Genomic DNA, 20,492 nt, shown 5'->3' with positions numbered 1-20,492 from the left:
CATTCGGGCGGCTCACCTCATTAACCGTGTATTCTCTAGAAACCTCGGCCATCGCCGCCTCTCAGATTATGCTTCCCGGCCGCTGTAATTAGACAGGAACATAATAGCGAGTATTCTTCATCAATGGCCCACCCTAGGTTTAATCAGCCAGCCACAATGGGATATTACCTGCACCCTTCTGATCCGCTCGCCACTGTCGGCGGCTGTCACTTTAGATTTGGAAAAGGAGGGCGCTTTGGCTGACGAACAGAGAGCACTTTTGGCCTCTCGCTGGCTGGACGTGTTAATTCCCTGCCTGCCAGTTGAGAGATTGGGCTCCCATGATGAGCCGTAGCCCATTTATGCCACTTATTTATTTATTTAGTAGCTGATTTCGTAATCTAGTGTGCCCTTAATTGGCTCTTTTTCTGCCTGCTTTCTGCCAAACAAGCGCAGGATGAGGCAGTACCTGGCTGAAGGGAACCGTAGAGCGGCGGCGTGCGGTCTTTTGCTGTGCATGCCGAGGCAAATTAATGCGGTACGTGAGAAAACGGACAGATTACTTTTCCACATGGGAAACACCTGAAAGAAAGCAGAACGTGAACGGAGTTAGTCGTAATGAGATTGAAATCGCGGTTCTGTAGTGCTTGTCCGTTAGGTTTAAGGGCCAAGCTGAGCTGACATCTAAACCTGCAGGAGACATATGCAATCTAAAAAAAAAATGCGCCTGACGGACAGATGAAGCCCTAAGCGTATTTAACACGAAACGGGCACCTTGCGCGCTGTGTAGAGTGACTGAAAGTATTGATGACTACAGCATATGCAAATTGTTGTTTAATAAAAAAGTGAAAGTCATTATAAAGTAGAATGAGAACAGAATGAGAATGTGTCTCCCCTTTAGCACCACCTGCCACTGACAAGCAATAACAAGCACAAACTATGGACTATATCTGGAACTGAATACTAGCTTACTGCTAAGTGAATTCTCTGCAGTATATACTCTTGTTTGAATAATAGCATATGAAATGCATTACGCAGTGAATAATAACAGTAGTTCGAAGATCATACTGCATGTTTTAATAAGTGGCGTCTAATCATCTTGGAAATTAAATTAAATAAACATTATAATATTCATATTATAAATAATAATATCAACAATAGGGATAGGGATAGGGATTCGAAGCACCATATTTCAGTATGCTGCCCACGATGCTATTAACACCAATTTTTTATTTAATTTAAAAAAAATATATTTTCCTTTTAAACTGGAAGGTCAGATTGAGTGCATTGCATTGTGTGACATATATTCTGTGCAGTAATCTCTGTTGGCAACACATGTTGGCAAATATAGCAGATAATCCTTGTATTCCATAAAAATAAGCATTCTATTGAAACAATAATAGCACTTGCTTTCAGAATATAGTCATTGTTTTTATAAAACACTGTTTTGTTGATGATGCATACTTGAATATGTAGTTATTGTATATATATATATATATATATATATATGTGTGTGTGTGTGTGTGTGTGTGTGTGTGTGTGTGTGTGTGTGTGTGTATAAAGAAAGGGTTATTAGGGGTTATGAAAGGTTCATATTTTGGTTTTGTGAGTCCCAAACAGGTTGACATGCACGCAAGGTCAAAAACACTTTCATTTTCTTATAATATGCATTTATTTTAACCTTATTTGTTTAGCGATTCATTTTTCCAAACCCATCCGGTTATTGGTCGATTTAAGTTAAAGCAGTGTTTGTGAGATTTTAACGCTCCAGAATTAGAATTAATTAGTATTTTTTGATTCCTACCAATGGAGAAACACTAACAAGTGGGCAGGCAATATGCTGTTTGATTTTGACTTGTTTTAAAAACGAGACAATAACTTTATATACGCTGCACTTTCATTCACTTAGAGCTGTGTTATACACTGCATGCAAGCTCATTTTCAAAATGCATAATAGGGGCACTTTGAGAACAGTTTACAGAAAGGCTCTTTATGGACTCCAAAATGGTTTTCTGTGGTATCTATCTCCGAAACCCACCCTTCGGAGTGCATTGAACTGCAGGTCAGCTCTGTTGTGTCTGCACGCATCTACAGCGGTGTTGTTGTAAATGCGGAAGACATCGTTTGAACCTCTTTGTCTTTCTGACCGCGTCTCTTTCATCCCAGGCTTAAGGGCGCACTCGTTCGGCAGAAATGGGCTGCGGCTTGAGGAAGTTCCGTCAGACGGAAGACAACAGTCCGGGGAAGATTTACTCCACCCTTAAGAGACCGCAGGTGGAGACCAAGACCGGGGTGGCCTACACGTACCACCACGTGGACTTCCTGGTGGGGAAAGACGGTAAGCTGTCAGTCGTTCTCCTATCTCCGGTGAATTCACTCTGATATCGAGTGACTTTTAAAAGAGACGATCAGCATAGTTAGAAATGTCGAGGTAAGGATAATCCGCCAGGAACTTTTGAAAGGAGAACTCAAACCGTGGCACACAGAGATTCTCCAACAGCGTTCCTTGATTCTTCGCTGTTCCGCAAATCCCCGAAGTGATGACACTTGCAAATGACAAACCCCAAATCCTCCCAGAATTCTCTCTGTGAATCACAGCTGCCTGGTAATTCTGCAGCAGCACACACTCTCGCAACAGACTCACTGTACCTGGCTCCCCGGCAGTCGACGTGTTCCTGTGAGGAGGCTCTCAGGTGCGCGGCGAGGTGTCTGTGATCTGTGAGGCGGCTGCCGGTGAGATGTTGGAGCCCGCGGGCTGTGAGGTGGCTAATGGGGGAAGATCCAGAGGGCCCTGGCTAAATATAGCTGTCAGTGTTGTTATTTCTCACGAGCGGAGCTCAGCTTGGGCTGGGAGAGAGGGTGTCGAGATGTAGTGTGAGCCAGAAGTCTCGCTGACATCTTACCCCACAGATCAGAATAATCCTGTAAGGAGGATTCAGATGAATGCCGAGGTCAATCTCTCTCTCTGGGTGGGCGTAAACCCACAAAAATACAGTTTTTCCTATTTCCTTCTGTTGAGAAACTCCTAGTTTCACTTTATCTATCACTAAACAAACAGGGATGGTGGAAGTTATTCCACAATGATAGCATCTTACCCACATTCATCTGTTCCATCTATCCATCTATTATCTATCATTAATAAACCCTCAAATTATCTATCTGTCTGTCTGTCTGTGATCATGATAGGTTCCATTCATATCTATCTATCTATCTATCTATCTATCTATCTATCTATCTATCTATCTATCTATCTATCTATCTATCTATCTATCTATCTATCTATCTATCTATCCAGTCTAATCATAACAGGTTCCATTCATCTCTATCTATCTATCTATCTATCTATATCTATCTATCTATCTATCTATCTATCTATCTATCTATCTATCTGTCTGTCTAATCATAATAGGTTATCTATCTATCATCTACATGGATATGATCCATTAAACTTTAATGGTTTTTAATTTATTTTTAAAATCTTTCCTCTAAACTTTTAAGCAATCCTTTCTCTTCAAGTTAAAATGACCGTTACGGTGTTATTTTAATTGTAATTAATTTCAGTTGCACTTCCTTACATTTAAATGTGTGCTGCAATTCTACATCCTGTTTCCGTATCGCTCGATTCAAATTCAGAAACTGAATTATGCTTCGAGAGAGTGTCAAAACGTTTCTCTCTCGAAAAAAAAATAGCACCAACGACACCATTAGACTGCAATAAGTCTACAGAACATTGTTTTGTGGATATTACAGTGGATTTTGATAAAAAAGAGAAATCGTTCGACGTTTGATTGCAAACCTGGGCACAGTTTGAGACACTGTTGAGATCACTTCTGTAAGCCTGGCATGTGACCATGTTAGTGCAAATTACCTGTGTGAAATCAACTTTCCAGATGACTGACGTCTGAAATTATAGTTTTCCAGCGCTTTTACGGTAATAGCTACGATAGAACGGCCTAGCTATGCTATGCTCTATATGTCCTTGAGTTTGGCAAGATGGGTGAATATGTGCACTGCAGCGAGCACCGCATACGAGAACTCTGTTATGTTTAGCAGTATTGGCCCATATCTCACACTTCCCCCACTACGCTTCATTTCTCCACGCTGCCTCTACTCTATTATTGCAAATATATTGCTATTCATAAAGGAGGAGTTGCAAAGCACTTTAAAGGAGGGGGAGGAATGAGCAGCAAATGTCTCATCTACAAGGCGAAGACAATAAACTTCCTCACGCAAGACTGCCTCGGCTAGCTTAATGTTCCCTGACGCCACGCGGGTGGAAACATTAGACTGCACATTTGTTAATCGCCTTAATCAAATTTACGTGTCCATGGTCAACCTGCACCATTGCTTTCTTTCGCGAGACGTGAACCACCGCGTCTATTTTTGAGATCCAACCCATCAATCTATCTTAAGATGTTGTGGCGATGTTGTGACATGAGCCAGATGTTGCGACTGCGTAGAAGCTAAGTTATTAATTTAATTGACTGCTCAAATCATATTAAATAGGAAAATCACACACAATGTCTCAACTTTGTCACCAACACTTTTGCAGAAGTCTTCTCACATTTATCTCAAGCGTCTCAATCTAAAAACTACAAATGATACTAAAATAACACCATCAATGTCAGCGGTTGTCTATTTAAATGTCCCATGTTTATTTGAAATCATTATAAATTTCTAACCTGGTTCAGACTGGTTTAGTAGTCTAGTGCTGGTCTATGCACCTTTGGGATGAAGTAGGTTAACCAAATGTCCCTTTAAGATAGTAAAAATACCTTTATGAGCAATGACACTATTTTCTGGAATACGACATCAATTAGACTAAATTGACAGTACATTTGTTGTTGATTTCATCTAAATGATTTTTTCCCAGATGCTGGCATACAAAGAAAAATCCTGGCAGGCAAGCCTTATAAGTCATGGCGAAAAACCCATAACGTGGAATATGCCAGCGTGGTGCTTATTTTAGAGATCTGACCCATTAATCTATCTTAGGATGTTGTTGGTGATATTGTGACATGAGCCAGCACCAAGCAAGCTACGTTATTAGCTTAACTGACTGCTCTAATCGTACAAAATCACAGACAGCGTCTCAGTTTTGTCACCTAGCCTTTTGCAGTAGTCTTCCACTTCTCAGATTTAACTCAAATGGCATCCATTTCTTCTAGCTTCAAATGAGATCTTCAGAATCATTTTTGAAGAACCTGTGATCAAAACAGATATTTCAATATTAAAACAATTTGGCATTCATAGCGCTATAATAATAACAAAAAATGCTACGTGGAATAAAGTATATGGTAAATGAAGTAAAAATTTTATTTGATCAACATTTTTCATTTACTTTAACTTCATGTACTGTACTAAAATAACTAAAACTTAAAAATAAAATGTAATAAAATATACAATACAGACCTAAACAACCTAAACAATAACTAATACAAACTAAATGACTATATTTCAAAAATGTATTGAAAATGGATAAAATACACAATCATATGTAAATTGTATGAAAAGTAGCATTTTTTTTGTAAGGCGTGTGTGATTTTACCTGATATCATTATGAATTTCCATCCTGGCTCAGACGAGGACATCTTTGTTACCAAAAAGATATTTAAAAAATCTCTTAGCGATAACACTTTTCTCTGGCATAACACCAATTAGACCAAATTACCACTCTGTGTTTGTCATCAGTTTTGTCTAAATCCGTTTTTTTTTCCCATTGCTGGTTTACAAAGAAAGCGCTTGGTAGGCAGGCGTAATAAGTTGTGTGGCGAAAAACCCATCACACGAAATACGCCAGCGTGGTGCTTGAGATGCCCTGCACGTTTTTTATTTCCCTCAAATGTGATTTCAAATGTTTAAAATGTCAAGAGGAAGAGGAATAGAAAACACACTTACGGACGGCTTCTCGGCCACACGCCGTCCTCCAAATCATGCTCGCTACCCTGATATAATCAGCGAGCGGGGCAGATTATTAAAATGCAATGACACCTAATACCTTTATTCAACCTGTCAGTCAATAATACAAGAGGGGCTTTTTGCAAAGCAGCTGAAAGGGAAGGCGAGGACAGTCGGCGCGGGGTTAAAGGAGCTGTAGTTGTGTAGAGGATTAGAGCAGGTGGATGCAGGGACTGCTGCTTTTATTCTGCAGCCAAGCGGCGTGAAAATTGAGTCGGAGGGGCGCCGCGGGAGTCGCATTCAGAGGAGAATTCACAGCCATTTGCTTCCCCACATTACCTTCCTTCATTTCATCTTCACCGCGTGGACGGCTGCCACGGCGCTGATGAGTTCGGGCCCCGGACCCCGCACCCTGCCAGAGAGCCATAGTTCAAACCTCAGCCTGTGAAATGGAGGCTCTCTGCTGTTGTCAGGTTAAGGGTTTCAGCACAAAGGCAGGTGAAGCTCTATTATATTCTCTCTGATGTGGATGCATCGATTCCTTTAGCTTTTCAGGGAGATGGACCTGCAATAAAGATCAAATGGGCTATTCGGTTCAAGTCGATAGAGACGCTGACGACGCAAAGTGCTTCTAGTGGAGCTGGGTTTTTACGTGAAAAACGAAGCATGGGAAACCTTTGCATCCACCGGATTGCGCTTAAGTGCTTCGCTTTAGTCTCACGGACAAATCGGATTGCGCTTAAGTCAGGGTTCCGGCGAAATTCTGGTTCTCTTTTAATTGATAAGTCACATCCCACAGGAAGTTGAGCTGGAGTGAAAGGAAGAGGAATTTGCTCTAAGAGGACTTAAACACAGGTGATGCATTCAGGAAAAACTTGACTTCTGTTCACCAAGGCTGCGCTTATTTGATAAAAATACAGGAAAGGCAGTAATATTGTGGAATATTATTACCATTTAAAATAACACTTTTAAATTCCTGTTATGCAAAGTTGAATTTTCAGCATCAGACTCAGTGTCACACGATCCTTCATAAATCATGTAATATGCTCAATTGCTGCTCAAAAAACTATTATGATTATTATTATCCTGATATAATTGAGTTGAACGCAGTTGTGCTGCTTCATGTTTGTCTGTAAACAGTGATATATTTCTTTCAATTTTATTTTATCAGTCTTTATCAGTTCTTTCTGATCAATTATTCAATTGAATAAAATCTTCAAACCTCTGAATAGTAAAAACTGCTTTATTTTCTAACGTATTACAGAGCACAAAACTATCCCAGCTGAGATGGTGTATTAACCAATCAGCATCCAGAACCAGAACAATGAGATTCCCAGGTAAATGATTCTGGCAGCTGTGTTCTTGCACTATAAATACACGCACGAAATGTCAACAGCTAAACCATAATGCTTTGATCAGGTTTCGAGACTATTTTACTTTTTTTCTTGATGCGTTAAGAGCACCTGACCAGCAGGCTTTCTCTTTTAAAAGTCTCCTTTAATCTTTCTTAAGCATATCCTGTCTGCCTTGGAGAACATTCAAAGAAGAGCGCATTAAACGTACAGTTCTGATATATGAATCTGATAGATAATTACTAAGATTAATATTACGACCTAGTTTGATGAAACGAATGTGAAAGGTCTAGACAGGACACGGGCCGAATCCATCATTATTTTTCATTCTAATGAATTTTACTTTATTACCAAAACCTCGTGGGTTTTAATGCATTAAAGAAACTAACAGTACACCAGTCGCTGTTGTGGTTATGTGTAAAATCAGTTTTTCACGTGTTGTGAGAAGCCAGCACACGGCGACTGCGTTCTCGTCAACAGGAAGTGCAGATCTCTGCAAAGTTCCTTCCTCTGTTTCGACACAGTCAGTGTCAAAGCTCCGCTCGGCGCAGTTTGTTTCACATTACAGCCGCTCGTAGGGGAAGAAATTCATCTTACTCTGCTCAACATCTTTCCTGTGTCAGGCCGCTGTCGTCTAAATGGCTTTTCCCTCAGTATAATGTCAAAGTAAAGCCCATTTATTGGTGCACATCTCCACTTTGTCACTATGAGGGAGAATAGGTCGCCTCTGCATTGATCTGCCTGCCGGTGGCTTGATAAAGCCGCTTTGCTTCACGGCGTCAGCGAGCGGATGTTTGCCCTCGGCCCCCGAGAGCCTGCTTTACATCACAGCATCTGTTCGGGCTCCCGCGCTAAAGAAGCACATTGAACTTTCGCAAGCCAATCATCTCACATCAGCATCGCAGTCGCTTCAGACCCGGCGGTATTGATTCTGTTCAAATGTAATCATCAAGTTACCGGCGGTGGAGTAAACAACAAAGATTTAACAAAGGAGCTTGTTTTCTGTGATCTTATTTTGAAAGAGAGACTAAAGAAAAGTAATCAAAATCAGATTTTTTTTTTGCCCGTGGCTTTAGGTCCACGTCTGTCAGCTTTGAGGCTTGCGTACAAAAATCTTTGATATGCACATTTAACAGTAAAAAAAAAAAACTCATCCTGAACTGCACTTTTTTTTTATACAATCAAATGTTTCCCTCCCCCTAATTTGCAAAAGATGTTCATGTCTTTGACATAACTAAAAGTAAGCTCAACTTGCATCATTTCTATGAAACACAAAAGGGGATTTTTCTGAGTTGCTATTCTCTATTAAAATATATATGGTGACCACAGCAGACAAACCTTAAAAAGATAGGCAAACAACGCCTTGAAAGCAGTCCATATACTATATATACACATACGTGCAAATATAGATAAATATGGAATTACTTAAAATATACATATACACATACCATATACACTATATACTGTTTCTCTCTCTCTCTCTCTAATTATTTATTTGATGAGTTTATATATTTCAAGTTAACACTTTCTTCAAGTAACAGCTACCTGCTGCATCCAGTCACATTATTCAAAGGTCATGGAAAAAAGTTCATTCGTACCACTTCCTTGGATCTCAGCCAGCATCTGCGGCAACTCAATTTAATTTTGTTTGTGGCTTTGTCTGACCTTGATCTTGTAGCTGTCTCTTGTGTTCTGGAACGAAATAAGAAAACACAAAATCAGAACAAATTTTATTTTATTTTTTTCAAAGCCTTCTTTTTGAGTTTCAATTACTTTTTTCTTTATTTCCGCTAGCACCGTGCAGCACCACGAGTTGAAATGCGATGATAAGCTGTGGAAAGCGTGCTGATGTGAACTGAAAAAGGAGATATGCGTCATCTTGAAAGTTTCGAGTGAAATGAAGTGGAAATAAAATAGAGAAATGTATATATATACATGGACATGGATACACACACACACATACTTACTGTATTGGTACAACTATTTCAAAAATATACAAAGCTATAATTTCTAAGAAACCGTCACATGCATTTTAAATAACATTTCTAAATTAGATATAAATTAGTCTCTTTTCATCATCTACGATATCTTATTTAACACTGAACCCTTTTATAGAACTCATAAATCTCCATTCATACTTCGATTGGACTCAATCAGAGCTGAAGTGAATATTTGTGCCGCTGAATTCAGCTCGACCATCATCCACCAATTTCCCTTCGCGTCAGTGACGAAGATCTCCGTCAGATCGTCGGCTTGTTTTTGCAGACTGACTTTTCATGGCGTTTCTCAAATACACTAATTTCTCATATTTCCGCACCCAACTCGAGTGAATTTTTGGACTTGTGTTTCCATGGAATCGGCCTCCATGCTGGAATCATGGAGCTGTTTCCATGACAATCCACCACCTGTTGTTCCGCTCCTTTCACACGTCTGCCATGAGATGATTGGCATTTGGGAATAACAAATTACACAGGTTAATTTTTTTGTTAGAAGGCGTCGCGTCTACGGCGTCTCATTTTCACGTCTATACCATAGCTACAACGAATATATCCGGTGTGTTAAAGGTCTCTTTAATGTAGTGCTTATTTTAGTCTCTGAAATGATGAATATATTTCAAAAATGGCTTTAGTGATTGCTGTCAGGAGTGAAATGACGGCTCAATAGCGGGTCGATACTGACCTATTCAGTCTCATTGATGAGAGGAAAGCTCTAAAAAGCGGTTTTAAATAACTGAAGGTTTTTGCAAAGGCACCATTATACAAGGATAAAGGCCGTTTTTATCATTTCCTTAACAGCTTTCTTAAGAACGGCAAAAAAAAAACTTCCTGTATGTTGTCAGCTATTTTGAGGTTGTACCCTTATAACTCTCTCATACTGTAAATACTGAAATAATCTTGTCATGCAGTGACATGTGGGGAGGTCATGCAGATGTTTAATTGCAACACAGTGCCATGTGCGCAGTTGCATTCGCTCCCATTGCATTCTGGTAGCAATTACAGAGGGTTCGAATGTATGCACATTATGGATTGTTTAAAGTACAGATCTCGGAGGAATGCCGGATTTTCTAAGGCTGTTTATGAGGGATCACGGACCCGGGGGCCATCGTTCCTCGCTCGACTACATAAACACAAAGGCAAGATTCACAGAAAAGCCAGCAGCGCCATTTCGGAGATTTTTGTTTTCGTCAAACTGCACCCCAGACTCAAAGTCTGCTCGACACACTGAGGGGGAAAAATATCAAATATTCATTTCTAATAATGTCCAAATTTCCCAGGGACACAAGGCAACCCTATATGCACTGCCTGTGTATAATATCAGTGCATATATTATCATATCCTGCAGATTTTCCCCTAAAATTATTTTTTGTAAAAATTAAATACACAGATTCTGTCGGGGCCTCGTGTTTCCGAACTGGCGTTAAAAAGGATGCTGATACAAGGATTTATATTATAAAAGCCTAGCAGAATAGCAAAACATCACTGCAAAAAAAAAAAAAAAAAAAAACACAATCTCATAATGGGCCTTATGATGCCATAACACCTATTGTGATATCATAATAGCTTTTATGTCACAATGGGCATTATGGTTTCATCAGGATAGTGTCCTGATGTTAAAATACACTACTGCAAAAAGTTTGGAGTATTTTTTCTTTTAACATATAAATTATACTTTCATTCAGCAAGAGCCCATTAAAATTGATTCGAATTGACGATAAAAACATAATACAAAAGATTTGTGTTTCAAAACAACTCAGTTTTCTAGCTGATTATCAAAACAGTTATCATCTGATTGTACAAAAATAGCTGCTCGACTGTTTTTAACAATCATAATAATAACAATTATTATTATTCTCATGCAGCAAATTACATCACATTACAGCAGAATGATTCGAAGCCCGAAGCAACGATGCTGTAAATGCAGCTTTTCATCACAGGAATTAATTACATTAAAAAAAAAATGCAAAAGAGTTATTTTAAATTGCAATAATATTTCAGAATTTTACTGTGTTTTCAATCAAATAAATGCGTCACTGGCGCGCATTGAGTGGAGTTTTGAAACATGACGCAGGATTTTGGTTGTTTCGTTGCATCAGGCTTGATGAGAACAGGCCCTCGCGTCGTTTTCCATGAAAGCTCGAGCTAAATGACATTCAGAAAAGTGCATCACGAGCGTCTCGCCGCTCCGTCAATCACTACACATTACTTATCTTTTTTTTTCCCCCCCTTGAGCTTCACGGACTAACGCCCGCACAAACCGCCGTCCATTTGCTGCGTAAATAATACAGGATTAACGACAGCATCATCTAACACAGCGGCATGAAACAGCAGTGTGAAATCATGAATTAACAGCCCAGCGGCTCCTATATCATGTCAAAAGAGCCACAATCAGAGTACATCAAATTGATTTCTTCACTTGTGCCGTGATGACTGTTGCATGGGTTGAATAGCACTTGATTGTTAGATTGAGTGTGACTGCTGCACTGGGCCCATTAAAGCTTTCTGACAATGGCAACGGAGTAATATTCTTAGCTTTTCCAGACGCTCATCAATGGATACAGAAATAACGCTGATGAACAAGCCTCCTCTATTTAACAGAGCTTGTTTCCCAAGAGCTGTCACTTAGCAACAGGGCTGTCAGTGGACTCCTGGGCATCTGAGATGTCCTGTCAAGCAAATGACTGAATTCCACTAAAAGGCTATTAATAAAACCTTTTTACCTGGAAAACAAATCACCTTTAATGCATCCCATCAGACATAGGCTGTAGCGTCTGATTAGAGTCTGGAAAATTCAGTCGCCAGAAAATTGCACTCCTCTGCGGCTCGTTCGAAAATAAAATCCCCCCGTCGTGTCGTCTCAGACTTGTGCTGTGTTATTGTTGTTCCCGTTCAGAACTGATGAACTGGCCTCATCTCAGGTCGTGAGTCGGAGTTTGGATTGAACCGACCTTCACAAATTGACTTGGAATTTAATTGGAATGAAAGGAAGAGACATTTCTTGAACTGCAGTTCGTGGAAATTAACAAGAGTAATACATTCTGGGAAATAAAGTGTTCCTCTCTATCCATAAATGTTCACTTATTATTCATTTGATCTCTATCTATCTATCGATCTATCTATCTATCTATCTATCTATCTATCTATCTATCTATCTATCTATCTATCTATCTATCTATCTATCTATCTATCTGTCTTTCCTTTGTTCTATCTATCTATCTATCTATCTATCTATCTATCTATCTATCTATCTATCTATCTATATCTGTCTGACTGACTATCTATCTATCTATCTATATCTGTCTATCTATCTATCTATCTATCTATCTATCTATCTATCTATCTATCTATCTATATCTGTCTATCTATCTATCTATCTATCTATCTATCTATCTATCATTTGTCTATCTATCCATATCTATCTATCTATCTATCTATCTATCTATGTCTGTCTAACTGTCTTTCATTTGTTCTATCTATCTATCTATCTATCTATCTATCTATCTATCTATCTCTATCTATCTATCTATCTATCTATCTATCTATCTATCTATCTATCTATCTATCTATCTATCTATCTATCTATCTATCTATCTATCTATCTATCTATCTATCTATCTATCTATCTATCTATCTATCTATCTATCTATCTATCTATCTATCTATCTATCTATCTATCTATCTATCTATCTATCTATCTATCTATCTATCATTTATTTGTTCTAACATTGCATTTTTAGGTAAAAATGAGCATTTTCAATTTCTTTGGATGTATATTCATTTTAATTCTACTTTTTTCAAACGAAAACCTCTGACTGCACGTTGAACATTTTAGCGCTATTATTCAGGAACAGAACTGGATTTTTAAAGGCGCTCGATTCAACTAGTTCCTGGTAAAGAAAGTTAGTCTGGAACGGCATGAGTAAACGATGACAGCACTCTCACTCACGGCTGAACTATGCCTCTACATCCGTTTCATTTTTAGCGCTGCACATGGAATCAAAGGATTTTTCATTTGCAATAAAGCATGACTAACCGCTTGAAGTATTTCTTTTGTCACTGCGCAGTGGTTTCACATCTCGGGGATTCGGTTTTAACGACCAATATTAACAGATATACGAGTCTGTAATCGGTTACTGCAACTTTCACAGCCCATGAAATGATTTACATCTTAGTTTACAGATGAAACGCATCGTATCGTCTGCTAGATCATATTTGAGTGTCAAGTGCATAAGCTGGTAAACACATTCTACGGCATACGTCTTCAAATCAAAGGACGAAATATGTCTTTCCATCTATTGATCCGGCTGGGAGGGAATAGCTAGTTGTTCCCACTAGAGTTGCTGTAGTGTTTATAAAGACGTGAATGTGGTTAAACAAGGCATTAACACTCAATCTGGCCTTAGACGAATGATTATGTCTCAAGGGAGCTGTAGCTGCCACCTCTTGTTTGCGTCTTAGTACTTTAGAACTAACATGTCTCTGGAAGATTAGTGTAAGAGCCGGAAAAGAGCATCTGTGTGTACATCGCATGACCTGAGCCCGAAACACATCTGGATAGCGGTTAACGTTAACTAGAACTTAAACTATTAGGAATCATTGCTGGTAACTGAAATAAATTGAAAACTGAAAATCTAAAAGATAAAAGCTACACTTTAACAAAGGCTATAACTGATATGAAAATGGATGCCCATAAAGACAGTCAATTAACTTTTACTGAACATTTGGTTTATGATTAACGAAAAAGGTGCGATATAATAAAACAGAAATACACATCCATCAGTGGCAGGTGGTATAGGAGACTGGGTTTCCTGAGGCGACATTGGCTTTGTTCCCGCCCCGTTGTGCATTTACCTATTCAGAGAGAAAAAAATATACCTGGAGTAAGCTGTTTATCAGCGTTCTCATTCTTCTCAATGGCAGTCACTCGGCTGGTGCGTGCGACCCTGGTGGTCTGCCATCTTTAATGGGCGCAAAAAAAATCTGCGACGTCTAAACAGGGTGCCCTGCGTGTGAATGGAAGAGAGCATTTGCACATCGCTGGATCCGATTAGATGGTCAACTCTATCAATGGCAGAAAATCTATGAAAATGTTATTGTGAACCAAAATGAAAACAACTAAAAATAGTAATAGTACTTGAAGTTGAAATGAAATGAAGCGTAAATAGTATTGCATTTGTTAGAAATGAAAAATAAATACTTAAATAAAAGTAATAAAAAAATCCTGTAACTTAAATGAAACACAAAAATAAGCGAAAAAAATGCAGTTGCAGTACTAAAATTAATATGGAACTAAAAAGCTATATATATATATATATTTTTTTTATATATATAATTTAAGTACTGTATCTGCATTTAATTTTCCACTTTTTTGTATTTATGTATATTTATATAAGAAAACTCAAATTGAATGAAATTAAAAAACAATGGACAAGATGGCAGTGTTTCTTAAGGCAACATGGACTGAACACAGTCGACACATTTCTGCATTTACCTATTTATGACTAATATATCTGAAGAAAGCTGGTGCACGTATCCCTGGTAATCAGCCATCTTTCATGCACTGTAAAAATTATTTTTGATGAATTACAAATAAAACAAATAATGCTGCAGAATCTTTTGCAACTTGTGATCATGCAGTAATAATATTTATTAGCTTAATAAATAAGCTTTCTATTGATGTATTGTTTTTTTTAAGATGGGACAATATTTCACTGAGCTACAACTATTTGAAAACTTTAAGTTTTTTAATATATTTATGGTAGGAAATGTACAAAATATATTAATGGAACATGATCTTTACTTAATGTCCTATTACATTTTAGATAGATATTCATTACATAAATATACATTCATTACATAGATAGATTTTTACATAAAAGAAGAATCATTTTGATCCATACAATGAATTGATGGCTGTCACTACAAATATACTTGTGCTACTTATGACTGATTCTATCTAGTCTCATGGCATTAACATACCTTGGTGCACTTTTTAGTGAGCCATGAAATACATACCAATCAGTGCAGTTTCCAAAAGAAATGAACACTAGACGCAGTAAAATTTTATTCCTTTCCATACAAATTTACAGTTTCAATTAATAAAGCATAATTTTCCACAAAGCGCAACTGAACAGTCGCATTATATAACTGAAGCAATATAATAAAAACACTGCAATACTTACCTATGTCAACATAATAAAAAAATGTGCCAGGGTTCACATATTGAATCTGTGTTTTAGCGCCATTCAGTAGACATTAAAACTGTACATAAAACATTGCACTCGAACCACCCACCGTAATTCAAAGTGTTGCACGTTATTTTCTCTCAATTTACCGGCGATTGAAAAATGAAAATAGTTTTTTTTGCGCGTGCGTGAGAAATCTGCAGCGCGCATCTAATTGGAGTGCTGCAACAGCAATTGCGCATCACAAAAAAATGTTTAAAAAGCGGTGAGAGAAAGAAGCCGGTCAATGGAGAGGTAGAAGATATGAAAGGAGTGACGGGGAGGGGATGATGGGAGAGGCAGAATGAGGGGAGGAGAGAGATTTGGGAACTGCTCCACAGCCACAGCTTGATTCTCTCACAAAGGGTCATTAGTGAAGTAATTAACGCGTGCCGCTGTGCCCTAGGGCTCGTGCGCCGACTGTGAGCAATGACTACTAATGACATAAAGCAGTCTTCCACGGAGCCTAGCCTGAAGAAACACTTCCACACGCACGACACTGCAAATAATCCTCTTTCATTAAGCACACAGACAAACATATTTCACAGAAGCCTCACCTTATAAAAACGAAAGGCTCTTTATTGGCATCGACGGTTCCATGAAGAACATCCACGGAACCTTGAAAGGTTCTTTATAGTGGAAAATAGAGTTGTTTGAACTTAAATTTCCCGGGAACATTTACAAACGGAACGATAGCAGCACCGTGTTGCCGAGACGTCTGCTACTTATCGGAGCACTTCCTGTGATGAACGTGAAAGGTTTCTTTTTACAACGTGTTTTTGCAGCGTTGAGCACTTTAAGCCAATAACAGACGTGTTTGTTGAGTGCGTGAACTCAGTGGCCAATCAGAGAGTTCTAAATCAGAACGCGCTCATCGTATAAACACATAGGATATAGGAGATTCATTATGCGACGCTAACAGATTTAGTTATATAATGGTAGTTTTCACTCATTTGTAATCAATGAAGCTATCGATTCATTGCTAAAACAGGAGCAGATTCAGACCCAATTGTACTTTAAATTAAAGTTTTATATTTCATGCTGCTAAATACTCACTACAAAGTGATCGACAATCATAAAATGCAGGACTTACAGTGAAACTACAGTGTTTGGTGATAACCATAACAGTGGCAATTGTTGAAAAATGGTAAATCTGTACCTATAATGTGTTTAGTAATTTTTTATTTTAGCTTTAAAAAAGTACTTGCTTTAACATTTTATTTTTAATGCAATTTTTACATAATTTCATTTCTGAGGGCTACATTCAACTATATTATATTTTACTCAACTATATTTTAAATGTAACTTTTTTTTGTTTTATAATTTAAAAAAAAAACAATAAATTTTACTATACTTTGTTACCAAAATTGGCACACATAACCGAAATTTTACTGGCATTGGTACTATGACAATATAGGCTACTATTGGGGGAAACATTTTTTTACATTACAATAATTTTTAATAAACAAGAAAATTATTTTAAAAAATTTAAGAACTGTTCGCTGAAAGGTTCTCATGCGGCATCCCTGTGAAAACCTGCTTTTAGAAGCTTTATTTTTATCATTGCATGCGGTGTTGATCCTAGCAAGCTCACCAGATCAAGTGCGAAACGTTTTCGATGAGTTATAAACGCGCTCCAACACATGCATGTCGTTAATAGTCATGAGATAAAATGGCACGGAACCGCCTAACGTGCTGTAAAACATGAGCAGTTCCTTCCCACAGATCTTTTATTCTAACCCTCTCTCAACGTTCATGCAAATCGGATTGAACCGCGTTCCCCAGCGGCAGAACACAGCGTTCTCTTCGCTACCTGAGCCATATCTCCGGGTTAATTCATTTCTTTTTGAATGCACCGGCTCATGAATGTTCTGTAACGGCGGCGCGGGGTTAAAGGTCACGCGGGGACTCGATCGCAAAGGCAGAACTGGACATCGGTGAGTGGAACGATGCGGTTTTCTGGAGCCGAAGCGGATTCTCGCCAGACTGACAGGGATGCTCATGGGGCATGGGAAGAAACAGAAAAGAGCAATCCTTACAAAAAAAAAAGCAAAGCACTGCTGGCAAACACAAGCTCGTATGTGTTCTTGAGTAATCATTCACTCTCGGATGGGTCGTGTATTAGAGTTAATGTAAAAATAATTACATTTCTTATTAATAGTCTCTGCGGCATTGGCCACAGTCTGCTGCTGTAATTGAGTTTTTGTGTCTAATGTCTTTGGGCAAGGGTTACCATTATTACTCTTACCATTATTAATCACAGGAAATAAACTTTTACCGTGGCATGCGACTACAGATGTGAGTTTTGCAGGCAAAATAATATTAAACCTGTAAATGTCACATTTCCCCCTCCACGCTTTGTTATTTGCAAATAATTGATATAATAATTCTTCCAGCCCAAAAAACGCTGTGACATTAATGAACGTTACCTAAAGCTAAGACAGAAATACGCACTAACCGGACAGCTTGATTGCTCAGCTGTGAGAAATAATGCAGTCCTCAGATGTTTTTAACCAAGCGAGTATAAAATAAGTTTAAACGAGAGACGCACAAACTTTTTAATACAGGGGAATCAAAATCAACCTTGTTTCGGTCCTGGACATTTGTAACGTAAATATATATATTTCGCACTTTTGACGGCAGCTACCGTGTATGAGGTTACCGGGGTCTTTTTCTCCTCGAGATCTAAAAGTTTTGTGTATTTGCTTTCCATTTCGTCTCATTACTGTCTGGAAGAAACAATTGAGATATTACAGAGCACTCCTTTGCGATTTGCCTTTCCTGTGGGATGAGCTATCTCATATGTTATCGAAGTCTGATCTGCTCCGGCTCACGGGCCTGAAAAAGACTTTTCTATATTGGCTGCCGCAGACTTTGGCGTTTTGGGAGTTCTTGCGGTGATTAAGGCCAACTTAAGCAACATCCCCAATATGTGTTTTCCCAGCGGCACGTGATAAAATTTCTTGCTTATTTGTGTCTGCCAGACACGGAAAGTGCACATACCGGAGGAGACGGCGGAGAGGGCTAATAGCATCGACTGTGAGAGGGCAAACCCAGCATGCATCTGCCTCTGGGGAGAATCTCTGTTTATACACACAAAGCAAAAAATCAAATCAAACATACCAGGATTAATTATACTTAAACAGATCCAACCGCGCACGTACGGTTTAGAGGGCTTTTGTATCTGCGGACTATTTTCTCATCATTCGTTTTATCTCACGGCTTGTGGAGAATATGATTGAGCAATCCGGGGTTATTTTTAGCCGGCCAATGATTTGCCTCAAGCGGCCTTCGCTTTTTTGCGTGTGCTATTTTACAATGGAGCTTTGGAATTACGCCTGAGAAAAAGAGAACATACATCCAGCCACAATCAGCCCTTTATGTCAGCTCCATCTTATGATTTATCTTTCATTTGTTCTTTTTCCAAAAACCGGGGTGCAAAATTAACAGCCGCCACAAAGCAGTTTAAACTTGTTTTCAAGCACCATTCGTGAGTAAATGCACCACGACTGCCTGCAAGTGTGACAGTATATGTGGAGCATTTCTAAAATTAATACTAAAAGTCAATCAAAGCTAACTGCTAGCAAAGTGGCATCTTTGATTATTTCTTCTATGCTTTTTTTAATAATATGTGGCCACATTTTTTACGCATGTTTTTTTTAATATAAAAATGTTTTTTTAAACATTTCGGTAGTTATTAAGAAAAAAAATCTATAAAAAATAAATGCAAAATTCAATTTCATGGCAGGAAAAATTTCTCAGTTTCTTCCACTTGGCAAAAAAACTTATATTTAGGCTCCGTTTACGGCAAAAAGAACATAAACGTCGCATGATTTGCAATAGACCGTGATAAATCTGCAAGCGTAACTGTTTCTGAAATTGTTATCTAGAAAATATGAGTTTTATTGTTTGTTTGGTATTCGCAGGAAGACATTTTTAGCTGTGTAACACCACAGCACCGCTTTCCAAAACTGCTGTCGAGACACACGCATCTGTCTTTGTCTCGGTGTAAATTTAGAGCTGTACGATTAAAAAGCAGAAGAAGGGTCTAGAGCTCAACGGCGTGACCTCGGATGACTTCCTGTTCATCTTAAGGTCGACGTCTTCCAGCACATTGTGCACATGTGACATACAGTAAGCTGACCGCTGGACTGCGTTTGTTTTGGAAGAACTCGCTCCAGACAGCTGTTTGGTTTTTATGACTGTGTTTCGGGCCGTCAGTGAGCGCACAGACAAACTCTGAATGTTTCTCTCTCTCTCTGGGACGACTCGCAGATAGCTGCGCAGACATGTTTCTCATTCACAAACCGACTCAACCAGTGTGCACTGCTGATTATTTCAAGCTAACGTACTGCATGCTATCTTCAAGTGCATTTTGTAATGATAAACAATAGCATGCAACGTTACGGTCACTTTATCACAATGCATGCTTTACAGGTGGCATCCAGTACATGTGGCATCGCCTTAAATATAGTCTTTTTTAAAGTAACAAAAATGCTGAAAATGTTTATTAAAACTAATGTAATATCAAAAAAGAAAGAAATCTTTTGTTACTCACTATGCATAAAAATAAATGATTTTTTTTGCTTAGATTTTTTCATGTTTTAATTTTGTGGGGTCAAACGAATAATTGCGATTAATCACATCCAAAAAAAAACATATAACTTTTTATTTGTGTATACTGTCTATATTCATGCATACATAAATACATACATGCATATTTAAGAAAAATATGTTATGATTGTATATTAACTATATATATATATATATATATATATATATATATATATATATATATATATGTATATATATATATATATATATATATATATATATATATATATATATATATATATATATAAAATATATACATTTAAATACATGTACATTTTTAAAAAATATATACTGTATGTATGTCAATAAAATAAATATGAATAAAAAATTTAATATAATATAAAAGACCAGTTTCTTGATTTAAGATTGTTTAATATATTGTGTAATAAATATCTGTACTTGAATTAAAAATAGAAGGACAAATTGAT

The 20,492-nt window shown here is 38.0% G+C and overlaps 1 protein-coding gene and 1 long non-coding RNA gene across 4 annotated transcripts in view; one reads left to right on the top strand and one right to left on the bottom strand.

The window, feature by feature from the left end:
• Window positions 1-20,492, top strand: part of LOC122333961 (raftlin-like) — an 81,641-nt gene that overhangs the window by 9,259 nt on the left and 51,890 nt on the right. For all 3 annotated transcript variants that reach the window (XM_043231822.1, XM_043231823.1, XM_043231821.1), the window contains exon 2: window positions 2,146-2,317. In XM_043231822.1, the coding sequence (XP_043087757.1) occupies window positions 2,173-2,317 (145 nt within the window). In that variant the 5' untranslated portion in view covers window positions 2,146-2,172. The remainder of the gene's footprint in view (window positions 1-2,145; window positions 2,318-20,492) is intronic.
• LOC122333967 lies at window positions 7,432-9,160 on the bottom strand. The gene is made up of 3 exons (XR_006248699.1): window positions 9,003-9,160; window positions 8,828-8,921; window positions 7,432-8,160 (listed from the first exon to the last, which is right to left on the bottom strand). It is a non-coding gene; the product is annotated as an uncharacterized LOC122333967 (long non-coding RNA).

Source organism: Puntigrus tetrazona, unplaced genomic scaffold (genome assembly GCF_018831695.1).
Source record: "Puntigrus tetrazona isolate hp1 unplaced genomic scaffold, ASM1883169v1 S000000456, whole genome shotgun sequence".
Classification (NCBI taxonomy): Eukaryota; Metazoa; Chordata; class Actinopteri; order Cypriniformes; family Cyprinidae; genus Puntigrus; species Puntigrus tetrazona.
The sequence above is the reverse complement of the archived record's forward strand: the minus strand, read 5'-3'. Positions and strand labels throughout refer to the sequence as shown.